Genomic DNA, 27,822 nt, shown 5'->3' with positions numbered 1-27,822 from the left:
AATCAACAAGGTGTTTTATTACCGGCAGCAGAGTACAGCGGCATCACTCTTAGAAGAGTAAGTGCCTTAATGACTCTGTAGGGCTTTTTTCTCACCATCCAGGGCCTTTCTGATCATCGGCACTTGCGTGCCTAAATAATCATCGGCCCAGCTCCAATTGCCTCCAGTGGCAATTTTAGAGTCGGCTTTCAGCGAGATTCCTAGAGAAAGTTCTGCTGAGATCCTGCATTGAGGCTCCCCACAGCCGAGTTGCGTGCAGTTTTTTCTGCCCTTCCCCAGAGAGGCAACTGATCGTTGCCTATAACGGGTGGCATTTCTGCCTTATACCTGAGGCCTTTTGGCCAACCATTAGAGGCTGTCGAAGGACGCCGGGGACAACTCAACCAGGATCCGCAGACTAGGAAGCTTCTGGAAGCCACTCGAAGAGTAGGGAATTATTCTGAGCTATTCGGAATAATTTCGTCCTCTAGCCTGAGCTCTGCTCAAGGCGGAGCTTGGACACAGAGTGTGAGGGAAAGGTGGGGGGAATTCATTTCTGATCTGCCAAACATTGAAGAACTGAAAATCCCACGGTGGTATTCCAAATTTGACCGGGTGGTTGGCAGAGAACTCCATGCGTTCTCGGATGCCAGTGGGGTCGCGTATGGTGCGGTGGTTTTTCTCGTAACAATCAACGAGTTAGGAGAAAGATTTTCTAGACTTGTTTCGTCAAAGTCTCGAATCTCTCCACTTGACAAAAAGAAAAATTCCATGCTTAAACTCACTATCCCAAAGGCCGAGCTTTGTGCTGCAGTTTTGGCTGTGGATCTCATGATCTCAATTTCACAGTCACTGGCAATTGAGAATTGCAATTTCTGGACTGATTCAGCTGTAGTTTTGTGTCAGATCCATCAACCCAAACCTAAACAAGACGTATTCGTCCGCAACCGGACCAAAATCATTTTGTCACATTCAAAAACCCACCAATGGAATTATGTGTCAACGCATGAGAACCCGGCAGACCTCATCTCGCGAGGCACAAGCGCCAAAGATTTATTATCCAGCGACTTATGGTGGTGTGATGTATGAATGAAAACATGAAGTAATAATATCTAGGTTAATATTAATTGTGTCAGCATTGGTCAGCATTGGTTAAGAAAATGCATTCATGACCAATTAATGTTATTGGGACGCTGACGCAGTAGATTAAGTCTATTTAAGTATGTAAGCTAAATATTTTGGTGGAATAAATGAAGTGAGTGTAACCGGGAAAGGTGGTGTTTTTTTTTAAATCAAGTTGGTGCTGCCAGACCTGGACATTACATGGCGATCCTGCCAGACTTGGACGTTACAGATCCTGCCAAATCTGAGTAAAACATGGCACACATGGAATTAAGATGGTCTGCCAAATTATAGTGATGTGAATAGTGAAAAAAAAAGTCAAAATAGTGTAAAAGTAGTGAGAAAAAAAAAGTGAAAAAAAACCTAAGAAACAAAGATGGGTACCACCTGCAGCTGTCCAGAATATCTACAATCCAACACCATAGCCCAAGGAGGAACAGAGCAAAAATTGAAGCAACAACTAAAGCAGATTCAGAATGATGCAGCCATTATAACATCCCTAAATCAACAAATGCAGAGACTCGAGATTTTGGTTATTGTTCTGTTAGTTATCATCGTAATCATGGTAGCAGCAAAAATCTACGAAAGATGCAAATCAGGAGCCACCAGAGCTATCCGTCAACATGCCGTAGCAGCAGCAGAATCCGTCGGAAGATTGAGCAACGCTTAAGAAGTCCCGAGATAAAAAACTACAAGAATATGATGCAACAAATCCAGCAACAGATGCAGCACGCCAATAGCAACCAACATCAGAGTCTACAGGAAGATGCTGACTTCGACAGACTACAGGATAGATTTCAACGAAAATTCAACAGAATGAAGTAAAAATTGTGAGTAAATTAAGAAATTAATAGTTAAACCGATTATTGAGAATAATTTTTGAAAAAAAAATTGGAATTAATGGATCAATCAATAATAAATTTAAATAAAGATATCGATCAACTTTTAACAAATGCAAAGAAAGACAATCAAGAGAGAAAAAGTGATTTAAAAGTAATAGAAGTATATTTCTTAAAACTAAAAGAATTTAAACAAAGATATAAAGAAATAGCACAAAAACTTGGTAAAATAGAAAAAGATTCAGATAATTTTAAAGCATTTGAATATTTCGATACAACATATTCTATCGCAAAGTTATATTTCGAACACAGACGACAAAAAATTGAAGAAAGTCGATTAGTTAATATTAACGAAGAAAATAATAGTGTAGGAGATATTTCATCAAACGCTAGTGAAGTGAACGATAACACGAATGACAAAATGGCAAATTTCGATATAAAAATAGCATTGAATTTAATTACTAAAGTTGATGGGAAAAATGAGACCCTAGAAGAATTAATTAGCAACGTCGAATATTATGATTCAATTTTGAACAATACGGAAAAGCCTAAACTCATTGATTTCGTATTAAAACAAAGACTCACTAAACAACAAAGATTGAAACTAAGTTCATCCTACGAATCATCAAGTTCTTTAATCGCGGATATTCGTAACTATCTTCTACCAAGCCCAACCCCACAGATTTTAAATCGCAGAATCTCAACAGCAAAACAAGGAAATAGATCAATTCTTGATTACGGGAGATATCTCGAACGATTACTTGAACAAATGACAATTGCACAATCGGAAGGAACTGAAGAAAATCAAAGAGTTTTGAGAACCGCAAATGAACCAAATACAGTGATAGCATTTGTAGAAGGTTTAAATGACCAAGATGTTAGAAACGCAGTAAGAGCACGCAATATTACAGGAATTAGAGACGCGATACAGGTAGCTATTGAGCAGGATATGATTCAAGCAGGATATAGGGAGAATGAGAAAATTTTCACTTTTAAAAGAAATTCAAGAGGACATTATAAAGGTCAATATTATAGAGGCGGTAACAATAACAATACAGGTAAAGGAAATTACGGGAATAGAGAAAATTCTAATTCTTATTCCAACCGTGGTTCATACAACAACAATAGAGGAAGAGGGAATTATAACCACAGAGGAAACGGAAATAACGGCAGACGAGGCCAAGGTAATTCACAAGGACATAGTAATGGAAAATATCATGGAAATTGGTCGAGAAACAGTCAGGGTAACGTAAATTATACCCAAGAAGAAGGACACGGGTCCAACTCAACTCACAACAATGACGAACGGAACAAGTAGCATTTTTCAATTTTCGTTAAAAACATAAAACCGTAATAATGGCGAAAATAAAGGGAATATATATTAAAATTGAGGGAGAAACTAGATTTCTAATGGTAGATACAGGAGCCAGCATTAGTATAATAAAGAGAGAAAAGATACCAATAAGAAGTAAAATCGATAGAAATTATAATGTTAATATTAATGGTATAGTAGGAAACGTAAAAATTAAGGGAAAGATATCTGCAGATTTAGAAATTAAGAACGTTAATGTTAAACATGAATTTATTATAATGGATAACTTTAAATCAAATTTTGATGGTATTTTAGGTATGGACTTTATAGATAAATATAAAGCAGTAATAAGCAACGAGGAATCATTGATAATAATAGACGTAGAGGGACAAAAATATTCTAATAAATTATTTGAGGAAAAAGTTTTTTCAATGAAGATCCCACCAAGATGCGAAACAATACAATATTTTCGTGTAAATGAAACGGAAGATTGCGTAATAGGAGGAGAGGAAATTACACCAGGCGTAGTTGTAGCAAATATGATAGTTAAACCCGTGAATGGAACTATCCCTGTGAGAATTATGAACGTCACATCAGATGAAAAGGAAATTAAAGAATACAAACCTAAAATCGAGAAATTAACAGACTTTAAACTAGCCTCTTTTGCAGGAGGAAAGCAAGACGTCGAAAGAGTAGAAGAAGTTTTGAAACAGCTAGATTTGAAGCACTTGAATGAAGAAGAAAAGGAAGATATACAAAGGATATGTGGAAAATATTCAGACATATTTTATTTAGAAGGAGATAAACTGACGACTACGAACGTATTAAATCAGAAAATATATTTAAAACCGGAAAGTACGCCAGTTTTTGTAAAACCATACAGATTGCCACATACTCAAAAGGAAGAAATTAACAAGCAAGTAAAGAAAATGATCGAGGATGGAATCGCAGAAGAAGCATGTAGTGAATGGTCCAGTCCGTTATTATTAGTACCTAAAAAATTAGACAGAGATGGAAATAAAAAGTACAGAGTAGTAATAGATTATAGAAAAGTAAATGAACGCATTCAAGATGACAAATTCCCTCTGCCTTGTATCACTGATATTTTGGATTCATTAGGAGATGCAATCTATTTTTCGCATTTAGACATGTCCCAAGGTTATTATCAGGTACCATTAGAAGAAAACAGTCGAAATATTACAGCTTTTAGCACAGATAGAGGTCAACTTAGGTTATGCAGATTGCCAATGGGTTTGAAAATTAGCCCAAGTGCTTTTTCAAGACTCATGACTGTAGCCATGTCTGGTCTAAATTACACTAACTGTTTTATCTATCTAGATGATATAATAATATTTGGAAAAAAACTTAAGGAACATAACAAAAATTTAATAAAAGTTTTCGAAAGATTAAGACAAAGTAATTTAAAATTAAATCCATTAAAATGTGAGTTCCTTTGCAAACAAATAAATTATCCCGGTCACATGATTAGTAATGAAGGAATCGCACCAGATCCAGAAAAAATTAAAGTTTTAAAAGAATATCCTGTGCCAAAAGATGCCAAAGAAGCAAAGAGATTCACTACCTCTGCTAATTATTACAGAAGACATATTCAAAATTTTTCACAAATTGCAAAACCTTTACATAACTTAAACAAAAAGAATGTTGAATTCAATTGGACACAAGAGTGCCAAAACGCATTTGATACATTAAAAACGAAATTGACTACAGCACCAGTATTAGACTTTCCAAACTTTGATCCTTCGAATGAATTTATTTTAAGAACAGACGCGTCAGGATATGTGTTAGGAGCAGTACTATCGAATTCTACGGATAAGCCTGTAGCCTATGCAAGTAGATCATTAAATTCGGCAGAGAAAAACTATTGCACAGTTGAAAACGAATTATTAGCGATAGTCTGGGCTACGAAACACTTCAGACCATATTTATTCGGAAGAAAATTTAAAATTCTAACAGACCATAAGCCATTAGTTTATCTTTTCGGAATGTCGAACCCCTCGAGCAGATTAATGAAATTCAGAATTGCGTTAGAAGAGTATGACTTTGTCGTAGAATATGTCAAAGGAAGTTCTAATGTAACAGCAGATGCTCTCTCGCGAATAACGTTGAATGAACTAAGAGAACTAAATCAAAATGTTATAAATGTTATAACGAGAAGTATGACGACAAAGCCTCAGAATAGTGAATCAAAAGATGAAGATGCAGAACAAGAAATTCCTAAAATCGTTGAATTACTTAAAAAGCCAAAGAATGTGCCAGAATTAAAGATAGAACTAAAAGAAACACATGATAATAATGATGACAAATATGATAATGAAATCGCGATTAATTTGAAAAATGATACTTTATATGTCAAGAGTCAAAAGTCAACTTTGAATCTAATTTCATTGCTGAAGGAACTTGATATATTTTGTCAAAAGAATAATATAAAGAAAATTTTATTAATGAAAGATGAAGGCACTAAAGAATTTATAAACAAATTGAAGAATAAAAAGTACAGTAATGAATTGAAATATGTAAAAGTAATTGTTCTATCGAAACCAAAGGAAATACACGATTTAAAGGAAAAATTGATAATACTAAATGACTTTCACATGTTGCCTACAGGAGGACACGCCGGCATAAACCGAATGTACCGCAATGTGTGTAGAAAATTTATATGGAAAAATTTGAAAGAAGACATTAAGAAATTCATTAAAAATTGTAGAGAATGCCAAACATGTAAACATTCCAAATACACCCGAGAACCCATGGTCATAACAAATACTCCAAAATCAGTTTTTGAAAGAATCACACTAGATCTAGTAGGACCATTGCCTGAAGATGATTTTGAGAATAAATATATTTTAACAATTCAAGATGAACTTTCCAAATTTGTAGAAGGATACCCAATCAAAAGTAAAGATTCTTTTTCTGTAGCAAAGAGTTTTGTTCAAAATTTTGTTCTTCGTTATGGAGTACCGAAGGAAATTTTAACTGACAGGGGCAAAGAATTTATGTCAGAGTTATTTAGAAATGTTTGTATTGCATTAAACGTCGAAAAAAGTAATTCCGTGGCGTATCATCATCAAACATTAGGAAGTTTAGAGAATACACATAAAAATTTACATGAATTTTTCAGAATGAAGGTTAAATCATTGCATAAATCATGGAGCGAATGGGTAGCATATTGGTGTTTTGCATACAATACAACAGTTAATAGTTCATCAGGATACACTCCTTATGAAGTTGTATTCGGAAAAAAATGTAGAGTACCATCTAATTTGCAATTAGAAAATGAATTAGAGGTATTTGGAGACTATGTAGAGGAAATGAAATATAGAATTGTTCAAGCAGAGAGTGAAGTTACTGAGAATTTGAATAGATCAAAGGAGACTAGGAAACTAAAGTATGATGCTAAACTTAACCAAAGGAAATATTTACCAAATCAAAAGATTTTAATAAAAAAGGAAGTAGGAAATAAAATGACACCATTGTATGAGGGTCCATATGACGTTATAATTGATATAAATCCTAATGTTATTGTTAAGAAGGATAATAAAGTAGAGGTAGTACACAAAAACAGAACAAAATTATTTAATCAGTAGATGTAGGAAAAGTATTAGATTTATTAAGGTAGTTCAAGATCTTGTTAAGAAAAAAATAATAAGTAGGAAAAAAAATCGAAAAATTTTTCTTTACGAAAACAAAAATTTTTTTTCCCTGGTGGAGAGATGTGATGTATGAATGAAAACATGAAGTAATAATATCTAGGTTAATATTAATTGTGCCAGCATTGGTCAGCATCGGTTAAGAAAATGCATTCATGACCAATTAATGTTATTGGGACGCTGACGCAGTAGATTAAGTCTATTTAAGTATGTAAGCTAAATATTTTGGTGGAATAAATGAAGTGAGTGTAACCGGGAAAGGTAGTGTTTTTTTTTAAATCAAGTTGGTGCTGCCAGACCTGGACATTACAGTGGTCTGGACCCAAGTGGTTGTGCCTTAAGAGGGAAAACTGGCCCCCAGTGTTCTCTATTTCTTCATTTCACATGCGTTCTCCTCAAGCATTATGCTTTGTGGAAAGTTCCATTCCCAAAGGGGGAGAAACAGAATCACAAAAATTTCGTTCAATTTACGAACATTTAGTCTGTCGTATTGGAACATTCACGCGTATTGTCCGGACGCTTGCGTGGTGCATCAGAGCTTCTGATTTCTTCAAGTCTCATAGACGTGTAACACGATCTCTTAAGATAGCGCAACAATCACCGCTAACAGTTAGTGAAATTTGCAAGGCTGAGACTTTGCTCATCAAATGGGCACAGCACGAGGAAATGCCTGAAGTGGTAAATGCAGTGGCTAAAAACACCCTCGACTCTAACAACAAATTGAAATACATCAGAAAACTCCGTCCATTTCTGGATTCTGATGGGGTATTGAGGGTGGGGGGAAGACTTCATTATTCTAATGAACCCTACGATGTCAGGCATCCCAAAATTTTGCCAAATGCAAAAATTTCCCATCTCATTGCCGTTAGAGAGCATGTCACTCTGATGCACGCAGGTCCGCAACTTGTCCTTTCCCATTTACGCCAAAAATACTGGCCAATTCGTGGTCGAAACCTGGTCCGAAGGGTTTTCCGTGAATGCGTTGTTTGCAAAAAGGTCAAACCTCCGTCTTGCGAACAGCTCATGGGGGAGCTTCCCGCATGTAGAGTATCTCATATCCGACCCTTTGTGGCCACTGGGGTGGACTTCACGGGCCACATAATGATTAGACGTTTGCCCAGAGGCAAGTCCGTGGAAAAAGCGTACGTAGTAGTATTCGTATGCATGAGTGTAAAGGCCGTACACTTAGAATTGGTGACATCATTGTCAACAGAGTCATTTATTGCGGCACTGAGAAGGTTCGTATCCCGTCGCGGAATTCCCAATCAAATGTTCAGCGATAATGGGATAAATTTTGTTGGCTCAGATAAAGAGCTAAAGACCCTACTCCGTCACCATGCATCCCAAGAACGAATTACAAACTTTGCTTCATCCTTGTCCATTCAGTGGCATTTCAATGCCCCTGCTGCTCCTTCTCATGGAGGATTATGGGAATCCGCCGTTCGTTCTTTCAAACACCACTTTCGTCGCACGGTCGGGCAAGCTCTGCTTACTTATGAGGAGATGGTAACGGTCTTGGCTCAAATTGAGGCCATTTTGAACAGTCGGCCTCTCGTAAGTATTTCCGAAGACAGTGAAGATCCTGTCATTTTGACACCAGGCAATTTCTTAATTGGAATTCCTCCTTTACAACTGCCTGATCCTTCTGTAGGCCACTTGGCCATGAATAAATTGAGTAGATGGCAATTATGCCAACGCATCCAGCAAGATTTTGCTGCTCGCTGGAAGAAAGAATACCTTTCAACACTGCAAATCCGCAGCAAGTGGGATAAAAAGCACAAAAATTTAAAAGTTGGAAACGTTGTGCTTTTAATTGAAACCGATAGTGCCACAACTCATTGGCTACTTGGTGTTGTGAGGGAAGTTCATCCGGGGGTTGACGGATTGGTAAGGGTAGCTACAGTGAAAACTGCCAAGGGTGAATATAAAAGGCCCATTACTAAACTAGTCCCTTTACCTTCGGAATTAAAGGATGATTGAATCCATTTATTATTGTGAGAACTTATTCTAGTTCTAAGTTTAGCTTTGCAAACATGAATTAAACATTGTAAATTCAATTAAGTTCAATATTTGCAGTCGCTCAAGAGGGGGAGTATGTTCACGCGAAAAAGACATATCCTAAATTTGTCCATGGAAATTTCCACCCATGATTATTTATTGGGTGACTCGTCTAATGTGTCAATTGATTATTTTTCCCCTCTCCATAACGGACTTTTTTTTTCCTCTCTTCCTTTTTTCTGCAAGTTCAAAGTCAAGTGTAAAAATTTATCGCTCTGCCACAAAAATTAAAATATTCACAAATTAAATTAATAAATATCTTTCGCGACTGCACCAAAGTGTTTTATTGTCGTTCGTGAGTGAGAATTGTCCTGAGTGGTGATCCAGAAGTGCCATTTCACGAGAAAAAGGTGAAAGAAAAGGACTGTGAGTGAACCTCGTGGAATCCAGCTCAACGAGTGGAAGTCTTTTCGAGGCAAAAGCTGCGCAGCAGAACATTGAGGAGGAAAATTTTTATTGATCCTCCTTCGCCAGGATAACCAGGCTTGTATTTCTTTCCTCAACAGGTACAATTACCACAATTATTTGGGGAAAAGTCAGGGCTTTGGAACTCAGGAGTTCTTTGTCGAATTCTCAGGTAAATCCTCACCAATAGCATTAATGTGAAAAATAATGCGATTTTCTCTTTAATTCTTTAATGTGAAAAATATTTTTGCTTTAGGTAAATTTAAACATATTTTTGCAGAACAAGTCCACTCCTTTATCAATAAATAGAAAAACCCCAAATATTAAGTTACTCAAAGACACAAATAACATATTTGGACGAACACAATCGACAATTAATGTGAATCATATTAAAATTTTAATGTGCAAGTGTGAAAACGCCGTTAGATTGTTCTAATCGGTGATATTCAATAGCCAAACATAAAGTGTTGGATAGCGATGTGTAGGAATATGTTCCGAAATACCCATAGCGTTCTGAAATGGACCATTTTCACTTTTTAGTATTTTTTTTGCTAATTTATATAAAAATGATGAGTTTTCCAATAATTCTTAGTAATAAATTTATTTTGGATAAAATAAAAATAGAATAATGCTTATACTCGCGAGCATTCCTCAGAACTCTTTTCGCAGGGTTTTTTGGGTGCTTACTCGTTTAGTACCGATTAAATTCATTCATAAATAAAAAAATAGAGGAAAATGTAAGGGGGTGAAAAAAATCGAAGGTTATTATTTACTACTCTCTCTATGGAGTTCAGGCAGTAATCGCCTCTACACACTAGGTAAATTTATATCCACTTTTGAGTTTTTATAAAATTCTCTAGTGTGTATCCCTAACAAAATTGTTCATCGAAAATCACAACTAAAAAGTTGTTTTTTAGAAGAGATTCGAAAAAGTTTTTCTCGTTTTTTCTGAGTGTAATAATGTGAGATTTTTTTCCTACATGATCTTCATGTGGGAAAAGTTTACTGATTTCCTCGGCGTAAAACTCTCCATCGCTCTTTTTCAAAAGCCTCCCTTTCATGGTGAATGAGTGAGAAATCAGCCAAGTAAGGTCCCGTTGTTGGCCGGTGTTGAGTGGCCTATCTGTGGCCTTTAAAAGGTTCATTCCTTTTACAGATTTCTCCAGGATTTTTTCCAGGGGCTCCTAAGTGTAATATTTGAAAGTTCTTTTAACGAATTAAACATTTAATGTTTTCTTAAAAACTCATTTTAAAAGCTAAGAATACCACGGAGTAATTCGGGTCATTGTTCCAAAATAAAATGACTTTTAAAATCAAACGTAAAGTAATAAAGTGAAATTTAAAAATTATTTCTTTCTTTTCACCAATTATCATGATCATAATTTAAGTTTTGACAAACCTCAACGACATAAGCTATATTAAAATGTATAAATACAGTACAGTTCCTCAAATATGAGCATTTGGGGGCTACAAATGAACAATATTTTGAAAAACGTAGCGGAATTCATGGGTGGAGGGAAATTAGGGGCATGTTCACGATCCTTGGGTGGATTTATGGGGTGGTCCCCCCGAAGATCACAAGTCGCTATGTCTAACCGTTTGGCTTCTAGAGCTGGCGACAGCCGGACGAACAGATGGACAGATGGACAAACAGCGTCACGACATTTCTCAGAAATCGTCGGAAACATAGAGATTTGTTGGCAAAAGTGGTGTCCCGGGGATGAAAGGTGCAAATTTGGGGGGGGGGGGGGGGGTGCAAAAATTGAGGGATTATATATACTGCTCTCTCCTTGGAGTTCAAGCAGTAACAAATCAAAATCTTTACAAAACTGTGTCTAATTTACATAATTAACATCTAAAATTGTTTTGTGTGGGCATAATCCCGTCAGATGCATAATCTGACCCAAACCCCAAAACCCCAAAATCTAAAATCCCGAATGATTATAATCTTAAAAAGGACGAAATTATACGAAGAATTAATGTGTGGAATAATTTTCCAAAACTCAGAAATGCTCCCTTTATCTCCAGCAAGTGCGGTTGGAATCGTTGGAATTATGGAAATAGTTATGACACTTAATAATTCGGGATTCTGACTTTCGGGATTTTGACCAAGATACATCTTATATAAATGGATAATATTTCTTTTAAATAAAATACAGAGAACTTATCTTAACCTAACAATCGGTGTTACTCTTCCTTTAAATTTTTTGAATCTACGTAAGCTATGATTCTTTTAACTGCTCGAACTCCAAGAGAGAGCAGTTTTCACAATCGACTTTTTAACTGCTCGAACTCCAAGAGAGGGCAGTTTTCACAATCGACTTTTTTTTCAAATTTGCAAAATTCTAGCTGCTAAACGGTAAGAGATATTGACTTCCGGTCTTTGGTGACCCCCCACAATGTCAATACATTCTATCGAACTAACTTACCCAAATTACCCCCCACCCCTTCATGCGCTCCCTATCCCCCAAAAATAGGCAAAAAATGAGGTTTTTCTAATTTTAAAAAAATTGGCCGTGACGATTTCCTTCATTTTTGGATATGTTATGGAGGTAGTCCAGCTGAACATTTCGTCCTTAGACACCTATCACCGAAAAAATCGCCATCTTGAATTATTCAAGGTCAAAGGTAAACCAGCCTGGGGGGCCTAATTTTCAACGGATTTGGACAAATTTGGACATTTTTGAAAGACCTTTTAATTCTGAACCCGACTGCATCGGTCACAATCGGTGATGGATCGGGAAAGTAACAGTAATATATTTATTTCAAAAATACTGTTTTTCGCACTTCTTCAGTCTTCTGACCCATATAAAAAATCAACGGTAAGAGATATCAACTTCCGGTCTTCGGTGACCCCTCCTCAAATGACATTACCTCGAACGTAATTTTTTTGTTTTTACCCCCTCCCCCTTCATGCGCTCCCTATCCCCCAAAAATAGGCAAAAAATGAGGTTTTTCTAATTTAAAAAAAATTGGCCCTGACGATTTCCTTCATTTTTGGATATGTTATGGAGGTAGTCCAGCTGAACATTTCGTCCTTAGACACCTATCACCGGAAAAATCGCCATCTTGAATTATTCAAGGTCAAAGGTAAACCAGCCTGGAGGGCCTAATTTTCAACGGATTTGGACAAATTTGGACATTTTTGAAAGATCTTTTAATTCTGAACCCGACTGCATCGGTCACAATCGGTGATGGATCGGGAAAGTAACGGTAATAGTCCTATTTAAAAAAAAAAAACTGTTTTTCGCACTTCTTCAGTCTTCTGACCCATATAAAAAATCAACGGTAAGAGATATCAACTTCCGGTCTTCGGTGACCCCTCCTCAAATGACATTACCTCGAACGTAATTTTTTTGTTTTTACCCCCTCCCCCTTCATGCGCTCCCTATCCCCCAAAAATAGGCAAAAAATGAGGTTTTTCTAATTTAAAAAAAATTGGCCCTGACGATTTCCTTCATTTTTGGATATGTTATGGAGGTAGTCCAGCTGAACATTTCGTCCTTAGACACCTATCACCGGAAAAATCGCCATCTTGAATTATTCAAGGTCAAAGGTAAACCAGCCTGGAGGGCCTAATTTTCAACGGATTTGGACAAATTTGGACATTTTTGAAAGATCTTTTAATTCTGAACCCGACTGCATCGGTCACAATCGGTGATGGATCGGGAAAGTAACGGTAATAGCCCTATTTTAAAAATACTGTTTTTCGTACTTTTTCAGTCTTTTGACCCATATAAAAAATCAACGGTAAGAGATATCAACTTCCGGTCTTCGGTGACCCCACCTCAAATGACATTACCTCGAACGTATTTTTTTGTTTTTACCCCCTCCCCCTTCATACGCTCCCTATCCCCCAAAAATAGGCAAAAAATGAGGTTTTTCTAATTTAAAAGAAATTGGCCCTGACGATTTTCTTCATTTTTGGATATGTTATGGAGGTAGTACAGCTGAACATTTCGTCCTTAGACACCTATCACCGAAAAATCGCCATCTTGAATTATTCAAGGTCAAAGGTCAACTACCCTAGAGGGCCTAATTTTCAACGGATTTGGACAAATTTGGACATTTTTGAAAGATCTTTTAATTCTGAACCCGACTGCATCGGTCACAACTGGTGCTGGATCGGGAAAGTAACGGTAATAGTCCTATTTAAAAAAAAAAAACTGTTTTTCGCAATTTTCAGCCTTTTGACCCATTTAAAAAATCAACGGTAAGAGATATCAACTTCCGGTCTTCGGTGACCCCTCCTCAAATGACATTATCTCGAACGTAATTTTTTTGTTTTTACCCCCTCCCCCTTCATACGCTCCCTATCCCCCAAAAATAGGCAAAAATGAGGTTTTTCTAATTTTAAAAAAAATTGGCACTGAAGATTTTCTTCATTTATGGATATGTTATGGAGGTAGTCCAGCTGAACATTTCGTCCTTAGACACCTATCACCGGAAAAATCGCCATCTTGAATTATTCAAGGTCAAAGGTCAACTACCCTAGAGGGCCTAATTTTCAACGGATTTGGACAAATTTGGACATTTTTGAAAGATCTTTTAATTCTGAACCCGACTGCATCGGTCACAACCATTGATGGAGCGGGAAAGTAACGGTAATAGTCATATTTAAAAAAAAAACTGTTTTTCGCAATTTTCAGACTTTTGACCCACATAAAATTTAAACGGTAAGAAATATCAACTTCCGGTCTTCGGTGACCCCACCTCAAATGACATTATCTTGAAAGTAATCTCTTTGGTTTTACACCCTCCCCCTTCATGCGCTCCCTATCCCCCAAAAATAGGCAAAAAATGAGGTTTTTCTAATTTTGAAAAAAATTGGCCCTGACGATTTCCTTCATCTTCGGATATGTTATGGAGGTAGTCCAGCTGAACATTTCGTCCTTAGACACCTATCACCGGAAAAATCGCCATCTTGAATTATTCAAGGTCAAAGGTCAACTACCCTAGAGGGCCTAATTTTCAACGGATTTGGACAAATTTGGACATTTTTGAAAGATCTTTTAATTCTGAACCCGACTGCATCGGTCACAATCGGTGATGGATCGGGAAAGTAACGGTAATATATTTATTTCAAAAATACTGTTTTTCGCATTTTTTCAGTCTTCTGACCCATATAAAAAATCAACGGTAAGAGATATCAACTTCCGGTCTTCGGTGACCCCTCCTCAAATGACATTACCTCGAACGTAATTTTTTTGTTTTTACCCCCTCCCCCTTCATGCGTTCCCTATCCCCCAAAAATAGGAAAAAAATGAGGTTTTTCTAATTTTAAAAAAATTGGCCTTGACGATTTCCTTCATTTTTGGATATGTTATGGAGGTAGTCCAGCTGAACATTTCGTCCTTAGACACCTATCACCGGAAAGATCGCCATCTTGAATTATTCAAGGTCAAAGGTCAACTACCCTAGAGGGCCTAATTTTCAACGGATTTGGACAAATTTGGACATTTTTGAAAGACCTTTTAATTCTGAACCCGACTGCATCGGTCACAATCGGTGATGGATCGGGAAAGTAACGGTAATATATTTATTTCAAAAATACTGTTTTTCGCACTTCTTCAGTCTTCTGACCCATATAAAAAATCAACGGTAAGAGATATCAACTTCCGGTCTTCGGTGACCCCTCCTCAAATGACATCATCTTGAAAGTAATCTCTTTGGTTTTACCCCCTCCCCCTTCATGCGCTCCCTATCCCCCAAAAATAGGCAAAAAATGAGGTTTCTCTAATTAAAAAAAAATTGGCCCTGACGATTTCCTTCATTTTTGGATATGTTATGGAGGTAGTCCAGCTGAACATTTCGTCCTTAGACTACTATCACCGGAAAAATCGCCATCTTGAATTATTCAAGGTCAAAGGTAAACCAGCCTGTAGGGCCTAATTTTCAACGGATTTGGACAAATTTGAACATTTTTGAAAGATCTTTTAATTCTGAACCCGACTGCATCGGTCACAACCGGTGATGGATCGGGAAAGTAACGGTAATAGTCCTATTTAAAAAAAAACTGTTTTTCGCAATCTTCAGTTTTTTGACCCATTTAAAAAATCAACGGTAAGAGATATCAACTTCCGGTCTTCGGTGACCCCTCCTCAAATGACATTACCTCGAACGTATTTTTTTTTGTTTTTACCCCCTCCCCCTTCATACGCTCCATATCCCCCAAAAATAGGCAAAAAATGAGGTTTTTCTAATTTAAAAAAAATTGGCCCTGACGATTTTCTTCATTTTTGGATATGTTATGGAGGTGGTACAGCTGAACATTTCGTCCTTAGACACCTATCACCGGAAAAATCGCCATCTTGAATTATTCAAGGTCAAAGGTCAACTACCCTAGAGGGCCTAATTTTCAACGGATTTGGACAAATTTGGACATTTTTGAAAGATCTTTTAATTCTGAACCCGACTGCATCGGTCACAACCGGTGATGGATCGGGAAAGTAACGGTAATAGTCCTATTTAAGAAAAAAACTGTTTTTCGCAATTTTCAGCCTTTTGACCCATTTAAAAAATCAACGGTAAGAGATATCAACTTCCGGTCTTCGGTGACCTCTCCTCAAATGACATTATCTCGAACGTAATTTTTTTGTTTTTACCCCCTCCCCCTTCATACGCTCCCTATCCCCCAAAAATAGGCAAAAATGAGGTTTTTCTAATTTTAAAAAAAATTGGCACTGAAGATTTTCTTCATTTTTGGATATGTTATGGAGGTAGTACAGCTGAACATTTCGTCCTTAGACACCTATCACCGGAAAAATCGCCATCTTGAATTATTCAAGGTCAAAGGTCAACTACCCTAGAGGGCCTAATTTTCAACGGATTTGGACAAATTTGGACATTTTTGAAAGATCTTTTAATTCTGAACCCGACTGCATCGGTCACAATCGGTGATGGATCGGGAAAGTAACGGTAATATATTTATTTCAAAAATACTGTTTTTCGCACTTTTTCAGTCTTCTGACCCATATAAAAAATCAACGGTAAGAGATATCAACTTCCGGTCTTCGGTGACCCCACCTCAAATGACATTACCTCGAACGTAATTTTTTTGTTTTTACCCCCTCCCCCTTCATGCGCTCCCTATCCCCCAAAAATAGGCAAAAAATGAGGTCTTTCTAATTTAAAAAAAATTGGCACTGACGATTTTCTTTACTTTTGGATATGTTATGGAGGTAGTACAGCTGAACATTTCGTCCTTAGACACCTATCACCGGAAAAATCGCCATCTTGAATTATTCAAGGTCAAAGTTAAACCAGCCTGGAGGGCCTAATTTTCAACGGATTTGGACAAATTTGGACATTTTTGAAAGATCTTTTAATTCTGAACCCGACTGCATCGGTCACAACCGGTGATGGATCGGGAAAGTAACGGTAATAGTCCTATTTAAAAAAAAAACTGTTTTTCGCAATTTTCAGTCTTTTGACCCATATAAAATTTAAACGGTAAAAGATATCAACTTCCGGTCTTCAGTGACCCCTCCTCAAATGACATCATCTTGAAAGTAATCTCTTTGGTTTTACCCCCTCCCCCTTCATGCGCTCCCTATCCCCCAAAAATAGGCAAAAAATGAGTTTTCTCTAATTAAAAAAAAATTGGCCCTGACGATTTCCTTCATTTTTGGATATGTTATGGAGGTAGTCCAGCTGAACATTTCGTCCTTAGACTACTATCACCGGAAAAATCGCCATCTTGAATTATTCAAGGTCAAAGGTAAACCAGCCTGGAGGGCCTAATTTTCAACGGATTTGGACAAATTTGGACATTTTTGAAAGATCTTTTAATTCTGAACCCGACTGCATCGGTCACAATCGGTGATGGATCGGGAAAGTAACGGTAATAGCCCTATTTTAAAAATACTGTTTTTCGTACTTTTTCAGTCTTCTGACCCATATAAAAAATCAACGGTAAGAGATATCAACTTCCGGTCTTCGGTGACCCCACCTCAAATGACATTACCTCGAACGTAATTTTTTTGTTTTTACCCCCTCCCCCTTCATGCGTTCCCTATCCCCCAAAAATAGGCAAAAAATTAGGTTTTTCTAATTTTAAAAAAAATTGGCCCTGATGATTTCCTTTATTTTTGGATATGTAATGGAGGTAGTCCAGCTGAACATTTCGTCCTTAGACACCTATCACCGGAAAAATCGCCATCTTGGATTATTCAAGGTTAAAACTTAATTTTCACCCGATTTGTTCAATTAATTAATTAAAAGATTAATGATTTTGTGAAGCCCTCTTCTTGAACAATTTTCAACTTCAAGATGGTTTTGTGATGATTTATAGTCAAATTTAATTCGACAATAATTTTCTATACATCAGAAAGCTTGCAAAAAGGTATATAAGGGAGAGCTCTTTCTCGGGAGTTTGAGCAGCTCGCAAAGCCTCGGACGCTTTGCCACCCCTTTTTTATCTAAAGTTTTATGTGTGCAAAATAAAAAAAAGTAATATAGATATAGCTCCCTGGTAATTACAAAGAACCAAATAGTATACTGATTTTGAGATTTTGATGATGTCTTTTATTTTATTTAATAAATAGAATTTGGTAAATTTTTAGATAATATAAATCACAAAAGTTCTGAAACAGTCAAAATTCAATTTAGCAGTTTGATCCCTTGTTAATTCTTATTTCGAAAGATTTGCTAAACATTTGAAATGACGAGGAGGTAGTGAAAAAAATACATATTCTGAAAAATAAAAATATGAAAGTTGCAATATGTATAATGATGCCCAAACATATTGAGAATAAATAGTTTTTGTTCATACAATAAATTTTGATACGTTATTTAGACCAAATTGAATCTTTCATTCTGTTTCCCGAAGAAATACTCAGAACCAACTGAGGGCAAATTTCTGCTATTCAGGAGTTTCACGCGTGAGTACAAAAAACGAGAAATGCATATTATTTGAGAGTGGTTGACTCGATTTTTCCTTAATAAAATCTTGGTGTGTTTCTCGATTTTTGTACTCACATGAGAAACTCCTGAATAGTAGAATTTGCCCCCATGGTCCCGTGTAATTCCCAAAAGCACTACAATATGTACCGTCAAATCATACGACTTTGTGCCACTTTTTCATGTTTTTCTTAAATATTTTTCAAACTAGTTGAGATATTTCAATGAGATTTGTATCCAAAATAATGAAACATCTCTAGAATATAGCCCCATGGTAAAAAAAATCCTGGTATCTTTGGACAAGGAGAAAAATTTCTTGTATGTAGCAAAAAGTGTAAACGAAAGTTGTGCAACTTTGTGTCACCCTCTTTTTAGAGGGAAAATTGGTCTTGAACTTGTCAAATCTCAAAATTTTAGCTTCAAATCATCATATAAGAAGTTTCATTTTCATTTCCCTTTTAATTTAATTCAATTTATTATTGTTAATAAATTATTTTTCATAAGTCGACTCATGTAACATCGAGAGGCTAGTGTGACCCACCGCTAGTAAGGTCTCAGCCTTAGCTGCAACATAGCAAAATTTCGTCGAAATTGGAAACGTAGATTTCGAAATATTCGATTTCGAAATTACGAAAATCAATGTTTCGATTATAGGTCCTGGATTATAGCGCCCCTGAGGGTGGTCGGTCGAGAAGTTCTAATGCTCCCAAGAATTGTACAGTAGATTCTCTCTCAATTAGGCATTTGGGGCAAAATGTCATCCGGTTTATCGAAAAATTTGGGTCGTCAAAGCCTTTGTAAATTCCACAAAAAGCGCTCAATTATAAATAATCACGATAAAATAGGAAGAACTATAGCGAATTTGAGAGAATTAGCATCATAATTAAACGTGAAAATTGTCAACAAATTTTTTCGCTCGATTGAAAAAGAGCCGATTGAGTGAGAGCTTACTGTATATTTTCATAAGATCTTTAATTTAAATCATCAACGATCAAATTCTGACAATAGAATGGCTCAATATAAATAAAGACTTTTGTATAGAATTTCCATTCTATAAGACCTCTTAAAAATAAGAGACAAAAGACGGTTGGATTTTGAACATGCATGGAGGGAGAGAGAAAGAGGAAAAAGTGGTGAATGAGATCAGCTGGAAAGAAAGTAGGGGAATAAGGGGAACGAGTATGGGAGTTACGTAAGAGACTTGATTTTGCACAGAGACGTGAGGAGAGAAAAGTTATTAGTTTATTTAGTGAATTTTTTTATACAAATATTAAATTAAAATTACTTAAAACTACGGTGACGTAGAGTTAAACTGTGTTCAGACTTTATCAGAGGAGAATATCAGTGGAAATAAAAGTGGTGAAGGTGAAAATTGTGTTTTTCTGCTGTGGTGCACTTGGTGAAGGGCATTTGGCGGTCATCGAGGAAAATTCTTCTGGAAAAGCCAGCCGCCTACGTTCCGGATCACTTGAATACATTTACTAAAGGAATATATATTTCCAGGTAAACTGGGCAGGAAGAAGAGGGTATTAAATATCACAGAATCCTATCACAGAGAGTTTATTGTTTACCGCAGGTACGTGAATATCACAAACGGTAGAAGGAAGCCCAAGAAACACACAGTCCCTGACAGATTTATAACACCACAATATATTTATAGGTAATTCTCCACAACTTTAAATTATTATAAGAAGTCGCACAATTTATTCTTTCATTTTTTCTTGTTTGAAAGATCAGAGCCCAAGATATTACTAAACACTGAACTTTAAACTATATCTATCAAATAGGGGTCAAATTATCGAGAAAACTAGTGGCACAAAGTTGTATTGTGCTTTCCCCATTTTGAGATTAAGACGTCACTACAAGAAGAGGGAACAATTTATGAAATCGCCGATTGAGCTATTTTATCCTCAATAGTCAAGGAATACGACAAGAGCCACGAAATAAATTAAATTTTTTTTTTAAATGTGTGTTCTTTCCTGGGAGACTTTTCTGCCAATTTGGAAAAATTAAGAAACAGTACAGATAATGATGGAATTTTTGCCAACTTTTGGTAACAAGCATATAAAAGGGAATGCCCATTATCAATTTGCGTATGTTAGAGCTACCTTGCAGAATTTTTTAAGAGCTTCCCCACAACTACCAATTCCGCTAGAGAGGTTTTCATGTCTAAAAATTGGGTGGCACAAAGTTGTATGGTTGAACGGTATATGTTTTTAACTAGCTTAATACTTACGTTAAATTCAATTCAATTCAATTTATATATTTCTCCTCAATTAATGCTTGTTTGCGTCTGCTGCCGACTTATCACGACCGATCTCATCAGGTAAACGGCAGAAACCCTGAATCATAGATCGTATCACAGGATTTATGCAGTTTTACAATTTCAATCGGCTAGTCAAGAGCGCTGTCGTTGCGTAGGGAAAAGGACAACAGGAGCAAGCATATTAAGGGATTAGTGCCAGCTTGGCCAAAAAAGAGGCACGTGTTGCTGACACTTGGATACATTAAACGGGGGGGGGCAGGGGGTTGAGTCCGAGGACCCAGGTAGAGGTTTTGTTTTTAGGTGTGGGAAGAGCCAGGAAAGCCTGAGCAGACAGAGCACAATAGCAGAAGCGTCACAGAGCTCCGAACGCCCACAATCCGCTCCGCAATCCACAGCCAGAGGCCCAGTCAAGAGGGTATCCCACGGGGTATACTTAGAATGAACTTCTAGGATGATAGTGGTGGTCCGTGTCATACAAGCCCACCCTGCACATAGGTGGGCAAAAAAGAGGCAGAGGGCCCAGAAAAAATCCCACTAGAGTGAGCTACTAGGAAATAGACCAAGGGAAACGCGTATCAAACTCCCCAACAACAGTGCAAATTGGGCTTGTGAGACATCCTGGGGACAGGAAGCATGGGTGTCGGACGACGGAACGAACCCTGGGAACACTCAGGAGCGCTCAGACGCGTATGTGTGCCAAATGTGTCTCTTCAAGAGTAGGTGAAAGGAGAATCTGCTCGCACTATGGGTTCTCAGGATCCGTGGGAGATCATTGTAGAGGAAGGGCACCTGATAAATAAAACACCTCCTGAACAATTCACTTCTTGGGATGGGCAGGGACATCTGAGGACCCAGACGAGACTCCTGGTTCCCTCTCATACTGAAATATCCACTTCTCCCAAAGAACACCTTCAGGGTTTTAAAAATGTATAGGTATTTAAGAGGGAGTATAGATAACTCACGAAACCCGTGCCACAGTGAGTCGCTTCTCCTTTTTTGGAGGATGGCACGAAGGGCACATCTCTGTGCGCGGCGGACAGGTGCTAGGGTGTTCGTATATGTGCCTCCCCTGTACATGGCCCTCAGTACATTGAGTGGACATAGCCTGGCAATTCGATGAGTTCGGCATATCAAGGGCAAGAGGGAGTTTGAAAGTCTCTCCGTGTGTGCCTTCCAAGACAATCCCTCGTCTATATACATTCCTAGATAAGTATATCCAGGAACAAAGGGTATTGGGATGCAGGTGTCCAAGCAACAGCTACCATAGCAAGAGGGAGAGTGGCTAACAATCTCACCAGTGAGGTTACCAGATCTAGGCGGCAGAAATCGGACAGCTCTGGATTTGTCACTGAGCGCCAACAGGTGGTTCACAAAATATGTCCTAATTAACTTCAGGTCAAGAACACCATTGCCGTGGGCAATGTTCCAGGTCTTGCCTTTACAGACCAATGCTATGTCATCGGCATACGCCACAACCGTCCCTGACACATCCAACCCAAGAAGGTCATTTATGTAGAGCAAAAAGAACAAGGGTCCGAGAACAGTGACCTGCGGAACACCCACACCTACATCACCAGGGGAACTAGTCGAATCACCAACCCTCACAGATTGTGTTCTTCCCTGCAGATAGGAGGTGAAAAACCTCCTATCTGCAGGGAAGAACTTCCTTGCAAAAATTCTTGGGAATTCTTCCTGGACTCTTAAATTGGAAGCATCAATCTTATTTTCCTTCCTCCAGTTAGCCAATCCGGCCTTGAATTCGATCTTGCCCTTCAAGGGCAAAGTTGCGACCAGATCATTAACCTCCGGCTATTCAATATTCTAAAGATGGAATATGGTCAGATTTTCAGCTGTAGTTTGAAAAAAAAATAAAACGAAAATTTATTAGATAATTTGTATTACAGAATTGAAACGTGGCCTCTGGCCTCCTCGTGGAAAAGGAAAAAATGGGATTTCTCTTCACAATCGCACTTATATTATATTATTGAGTTAATTTACAATATTTGCACTATTGGTATATAATTTCAATTTCGCGGTCTTGTCTCGGGCACTTCAGGGGGACAGCACACACTTCTTCCTGTTGGGGCGCTATGGCCTCCTTGTGGCTTTTCCAACGTCGTGATTGGGCTCCTGTGGGCGAGATGGACACTCTTAGAGAGTTGGGCACTTACTAATTTCACTTTGGTCCATCGGGTACTCTCCCATCAACCAACGGGACATTCACTTTGACTCAGATGTCACACAAATACGCTACCCTCGACTAGCATATTTTGCGGCGCGAGTAATTCAGATCAGGAGGGAAAATATTTTTTTTTTTAAATTTTCAAATTTACTCGCAACATCTCCCCTTACTTGGGAAAAGAAAAAAAATTGAGAAAAAAAAAGAAAAATGGGGTCACGTGGACTAAGAAAAAATTGAAAATATGGGCGCCATAAAAATACAATAGAAAACTAAAACTAAAACCGAAACCATATATTTCGAACTTCCGATTCGACTTCGATGACATCAACAGATAAAGCCTTTGGCAATTCCTCCTTTTGTAGTACTCATTTGATTCCCAGTACTTTCCCAGCAAGCAGATACTTGAATTTAACCCTGGCGTATGGTATAGCATCCCCCCAACCGGGTCACCTGGAATCACCACCAGCCAAACCATCAAACCTCCTCACTCACGAAATTCCGCAACCCCTTCACGAGGCACTTTGAGGACGGGGGTAGGTTAGTTGGCATAGGGGAATGCACCTGTATGGATGCTTCTTCCGTTGCCCCCTTTACTAAAGTAAAGTTGTTGCCACTGCTGTATTTGTAACTGAGTTACCAGTGGGAACTTTCAAGCAGTTTTGACTGTTATATATTTTTGATTTGAAAATTTTAATAATGTTCGATGCTAATTTGCATTGTCTTCATGCCTGAGCATGGTAATAAAGATATATTTATATATTTTTAAATAGATTTTTTTTATATATACTTTTAAAACTGACTTTTTTTACGATGAAAAAAATAGAAAAACAGATACATTTTGTGATAGAAAAAACCTACTGGAGAGTGGTAAATTAAAATTCATTCCGCGAAAATATGTTTCTGATATAGGCTCAAACACTCTTGACCACATCCTCGATCTAGATTGAATACTTGTGCTGGCTTTTGATGGAAATTTCTAGGGTTTGGATTGGGGAAAAGACAAATGGAAGGATAGGACAGCTACCTAGTGAATGGAAAGAAGAAAGTATAAGTCAGGATACAGGAGGCACTTCCTTCCAAGAAGAAAAGAGTGATGATACCGGCCCCACTGCATCCCAAAACTTCCATCCCAATTCCCCAGGGTACGCTTGTCTTCGTCCCTTGCGTCCCTAATTCTCACATTGAGATCACTGTAGCGGCCGACCACAGCGAAAGGATACTCAAGACGATTTCCCTCATTAAATACATCCCAACTTTAAACCACCAGAAGATCGAGAATTATGAAGATTTCACATGTCTCAAACAAGAGATCATCTCGACGTCCACACCTTTTCAAGGATAGATTCTCTAAAATACATTAGATTTCCCTGATCTTCATTATTGGCTTATCCTTGAGATACATAGTCATCAAATCGAAAGACGAATTACAAAACAATGAATAGAACCTCAATCCGGTTTAATGTCCTTTTTATGATACTTTCCAATTTTATTGCTATCTAAATCGCGTAACTGGTAAGTATTACCGTGTACAGAGATTACCTGGCATTTAATCCAACGAAAGAATTTATGCTGGGTTCCCTTAGCCGCGTCAGATGGTAGGAAGTTACGGCGTCAGACAAGATCTCCCACAGAGAACTGATGGTCACGTGTACGCAAATTATAATTACGCGCAGAATCTTCGTGCGCTTTACGCAAACGCGGGCCAACAGCCCCACGAGCACTCGCTAGCTCCTTCAACCGAACATCGACGGGTAAAGGTGGATTAACATCGACTGTATCATACTGCTCGCCAGAGGTAACCATATTTTGGCCGAAATTAAGATAATACGGCGAGAATTTTGATGCCTCATGGACGGATGAATTAATGGCTGCTTGAATTTCATGGAGATGTTCAGCACATTCTTTGTGTTCGCGCTGTATGAAAGCACGTATGGATGAAATGATCGTACGATTGACCCGTTCAGTCGGATTTGATTGCGGATGATAGTAAGGGGTTTTGTAATGCGTTATTTTACATTTCTCAAGAAAGGTTTCAAACTCCCTCGATTCGAACTGTACTCCGTTATCCGTCAATATGCAACGAGGGTAACCAAACACATTAAACACATGGTCATTAAGGACCCGTACTAAGGCCGGAGTCTTGGCGTTTCGCAACGGAAACAGTAGGACAAACTTTGTAAATTTGTCTAATAGGACCAAAATGTTAGTATACCCATGGGAAGAGCGCACTAATGGACCAATATAATCTGCACTAATAAATTCCCACGGCCGTTTGGCCTCCACGTGTTTTCCCATTGACGGGGCAAGAGTGGTGTTCGGAGCTTTACAGCCTTTACACACATCACACTTCTTAATCCACTTCTTAACATCCTGCCGCATCTTGGGCCAATAACAGAACTCAGCGAGTCTGTTAAAGGTTTTGAAAAACCCAAAATGTTCTGCAACAGGTTCGGTGTGATATTTTCGCAACAAATCTTCTCTATCCTCACGTGGAACTACCAACTTCCATCTATGCTCAATAATACCCAATGGATTTTTGATTCGACAATTTTTGTACAACCTCCCATTTTCAATACGGAACTCAGGGTGATCGCTAGGACTATCGGTAACTTTGGTGAAAAGGGAAGTATACCATTTATCTTGCAGTTGAACCACCGAATTCAAATCAAAACAACGAGATAGGGCGTCAGGGACCACATTTTCTCGTCCGGGCCTATGAGTGACTTCAAAGTCGTACTCTTGGAGACTTAAAATCCATCTTGCTAATCTCCCTTTAGCATCCTTTAATCTGAGTAACCAGATCAACGCTGAATGATCGGTTTCCAGATGAAATTTAGCCCCAACAAGATACTGACGAAATTTTTCGATACTGTAGATTACCCCAAGTAACTCCTTCTCGGTTGTTGTATAGTTACGTTCGGCTGACGTAAACTTCCGAGACATATAAGCTATGACTCTTTCTTTGTCACCTTCACCTTGAACCAACACACCACCACATCCAAAATCGCTAGCGTCCGTTTTAACGCGAAAAGGAAGGTCATAATTAGGCGTCGCAAGAATGGGAGCTGAAGCTAAAAGTTGCTTTAAACGCGAAAACGCCTCATCCGCTTCTGTAGTCCAATTGAGATTGGTAGGCTTTCCCTTCAACAAGTCAGTTAATGGTGCGATAACTGTCGCAAAATCAGGAATGAACTTGCGATACCAGGAAAGCATCCCAATTACTTGCCTCAAACCTTTGATACTATTGGGAATAGGGAGTTGAAGAATGGCATCAACCTTTGCAGTATTCGTCGATACACCTTCAGATGAAAGATCGTACCCCAAATACGTGAGCTTCCCCACACAAAACCGGGACTTAGACAGATTAACTGTCAAACTGGCTTCCCTAAGCCTTCGAGCGACTTCCTTCAGCATAGCCACGTGAGTAGTGAAATCCTCAGTGACTATCAAAATGTCATCCAAATAATGGTAGACATTATTTTCCAAGTCATGGCCCAAAACTACTGCCATCAACCTTGCCATGGTCATCGGGGAGTTGACGAGCCCAAATGGGGTTCGTTGAAAGCAATAAAGCTTCCTCCCAGGAAGGGCAAAAGCGGTTTTGCATTGAGATTCTGGGTCAAGAGGAATTTGGAAAAACGCCTCCGAAAGGTCAATCGAAGAAAGATACCTTGTACCGGTCAATTGTGAAAGAATGGACTCAATATGAGGTAGGGGAAAAGTATCACGGGTTGTGACTGAATTTAAACGCCGAGCGTCTAAACAGAATCTAATTCTCTTATCCTTTTTAATCCTTACGGTCACGGGATTTAACCACGGAGTTGGCTCACATTCCCTCAACACCCCCAACCGAAGTAACCTATCCAGTTCTTCATCGACAGGTTCCATTAAATGAGTAGGCACAGGATAACACCTCTCGTGGACAGGACTATTATCTCCTGTATCGATAGAGTGGGTAATCTTGGAAGTACACCCAAAAGAACTCGAGGTTGTGATTGGCAAGGACCTTATAGCTTCGTCTAAGATTATTTTCTGTTCTTGGAATAAGTGAATAAGATCTGACGATGACTCCACCTCACTAACAACCGGAGTCGTCATAGGTTTAATCATTTTCAACCCGAATGCTCTCCAAAAATTCATTCCCAATATCAATGGCGATGCCAAATCAGGGACCAACAGAGCAGAAAGAAGATGAGTCTCATTATTATATTGGAATGGAACATCTACCAATTCTTCACAATGGTGCATAACACCATCAGCAGTCCTTACAAAGATAGGATTAGGACTTATAGGGTAAGGAGCCGACGTAACAATTCATTAACTACAATAATCCGGTGATCGTCGGATGGGAGAAATCAGCCCAGAATAAAAAACTTTTCTTCCCAGAGCTTTCGATGCCCTACGCACCTTCTTCAGTGGCTATAGGGGCAATTTTATTACAATAATTAATTTACAAAATTTAATTTTGTCTTATTTTCCACTCACTCGAAAATGTCAGGTTTCTGGGCCTTTGTCTTTCTTGGGGGCCGAAGGGATGTCTTCATTGGGTACATGGATTCTGAATTACACACTTCACGAACAATTCCACAGCGATATTCTACTTTTTACAATTAATTGACTATATAATTTACACAAAGTTCAATAAATTAAATAAAATTCTTTGGCTAATATCTCTCTTTCTTGGCGCCTTTTTTGGTACTCTTTGTGTGAGAAAACTGGAGTTTCTTGTCCCCCCTCTTTTCTTTTAATTTTGTTGAGGACAATGGGGACAAAGTTCCTCATTTTTCAATTTCAACGGTTTTTCCTTATTTAAATTTTTAAACCAGTTCCCTACATTCCCTGCATGCCAGTTTCAGGTCATTCTTTTCTCTCTCTCATCCATCACCGCTGCATATGCTGCACTGACGTTTATGCATTCTGATCGTTTATTTACTAAGTGATTTAGCCTCTTTTTGATCCACAGCGCTTCCAGAGTCAATCTTTTTCCTGGATGCGAATGTTGATCAATTATTTTCACTGAGTCAAAATCAAACGCATGTCCAGTTCCGGCAGTGTGTCCACATAGTGAGGTTGCTTGCGCATTCCTAATT

General features: G+C 38.1%; 1 protein-coding gene across 1 annotated transcript; it reads left to right on the top strand.

Moving 5' to 3' along the window:
- Nucleotides 1-1,800: 1,800 nt before the first annotated feature.
- On the top strand, nt 1,801-21,000 carry LOC129809210 (uncharacterized). The gene is made up of 3 exons (XM_055859026.1): nt 1,801-1,922; nt 7,484-8,807; nt 20,851-21,000. Exons 1-3 carry the CDS (start codon nt 1,801-1,803, stop codon nt 20,998-21,000), a joined length of 1,596 nt encoding a protein of 531 aa, XP_055715001.1.
- Nucleotides 21,001-27,822: the final 6,822 nt, after the last annotated feature.

Source organism: Phlebotomus papatasi, unplaced genomic scaffold (assembly GCF_024763615.1).
Source record: "Phlebotomus papatasi isolate M1 unplaced genomic scaffold, Ppap_2.1 HiC_scaffold_45, whole genome shotgun sequence".
Classification (NCBI taxonomy): domain Eukaryota; kingdom Metazoa; phylum Arthropoda; class Insecta; order Diptera; family Psychodidae; genus Phlebotomus; species Phlebotomus papatasi.
This window is presented reverse-complemented; position numbering and strand designations above follow the sequence as displayed.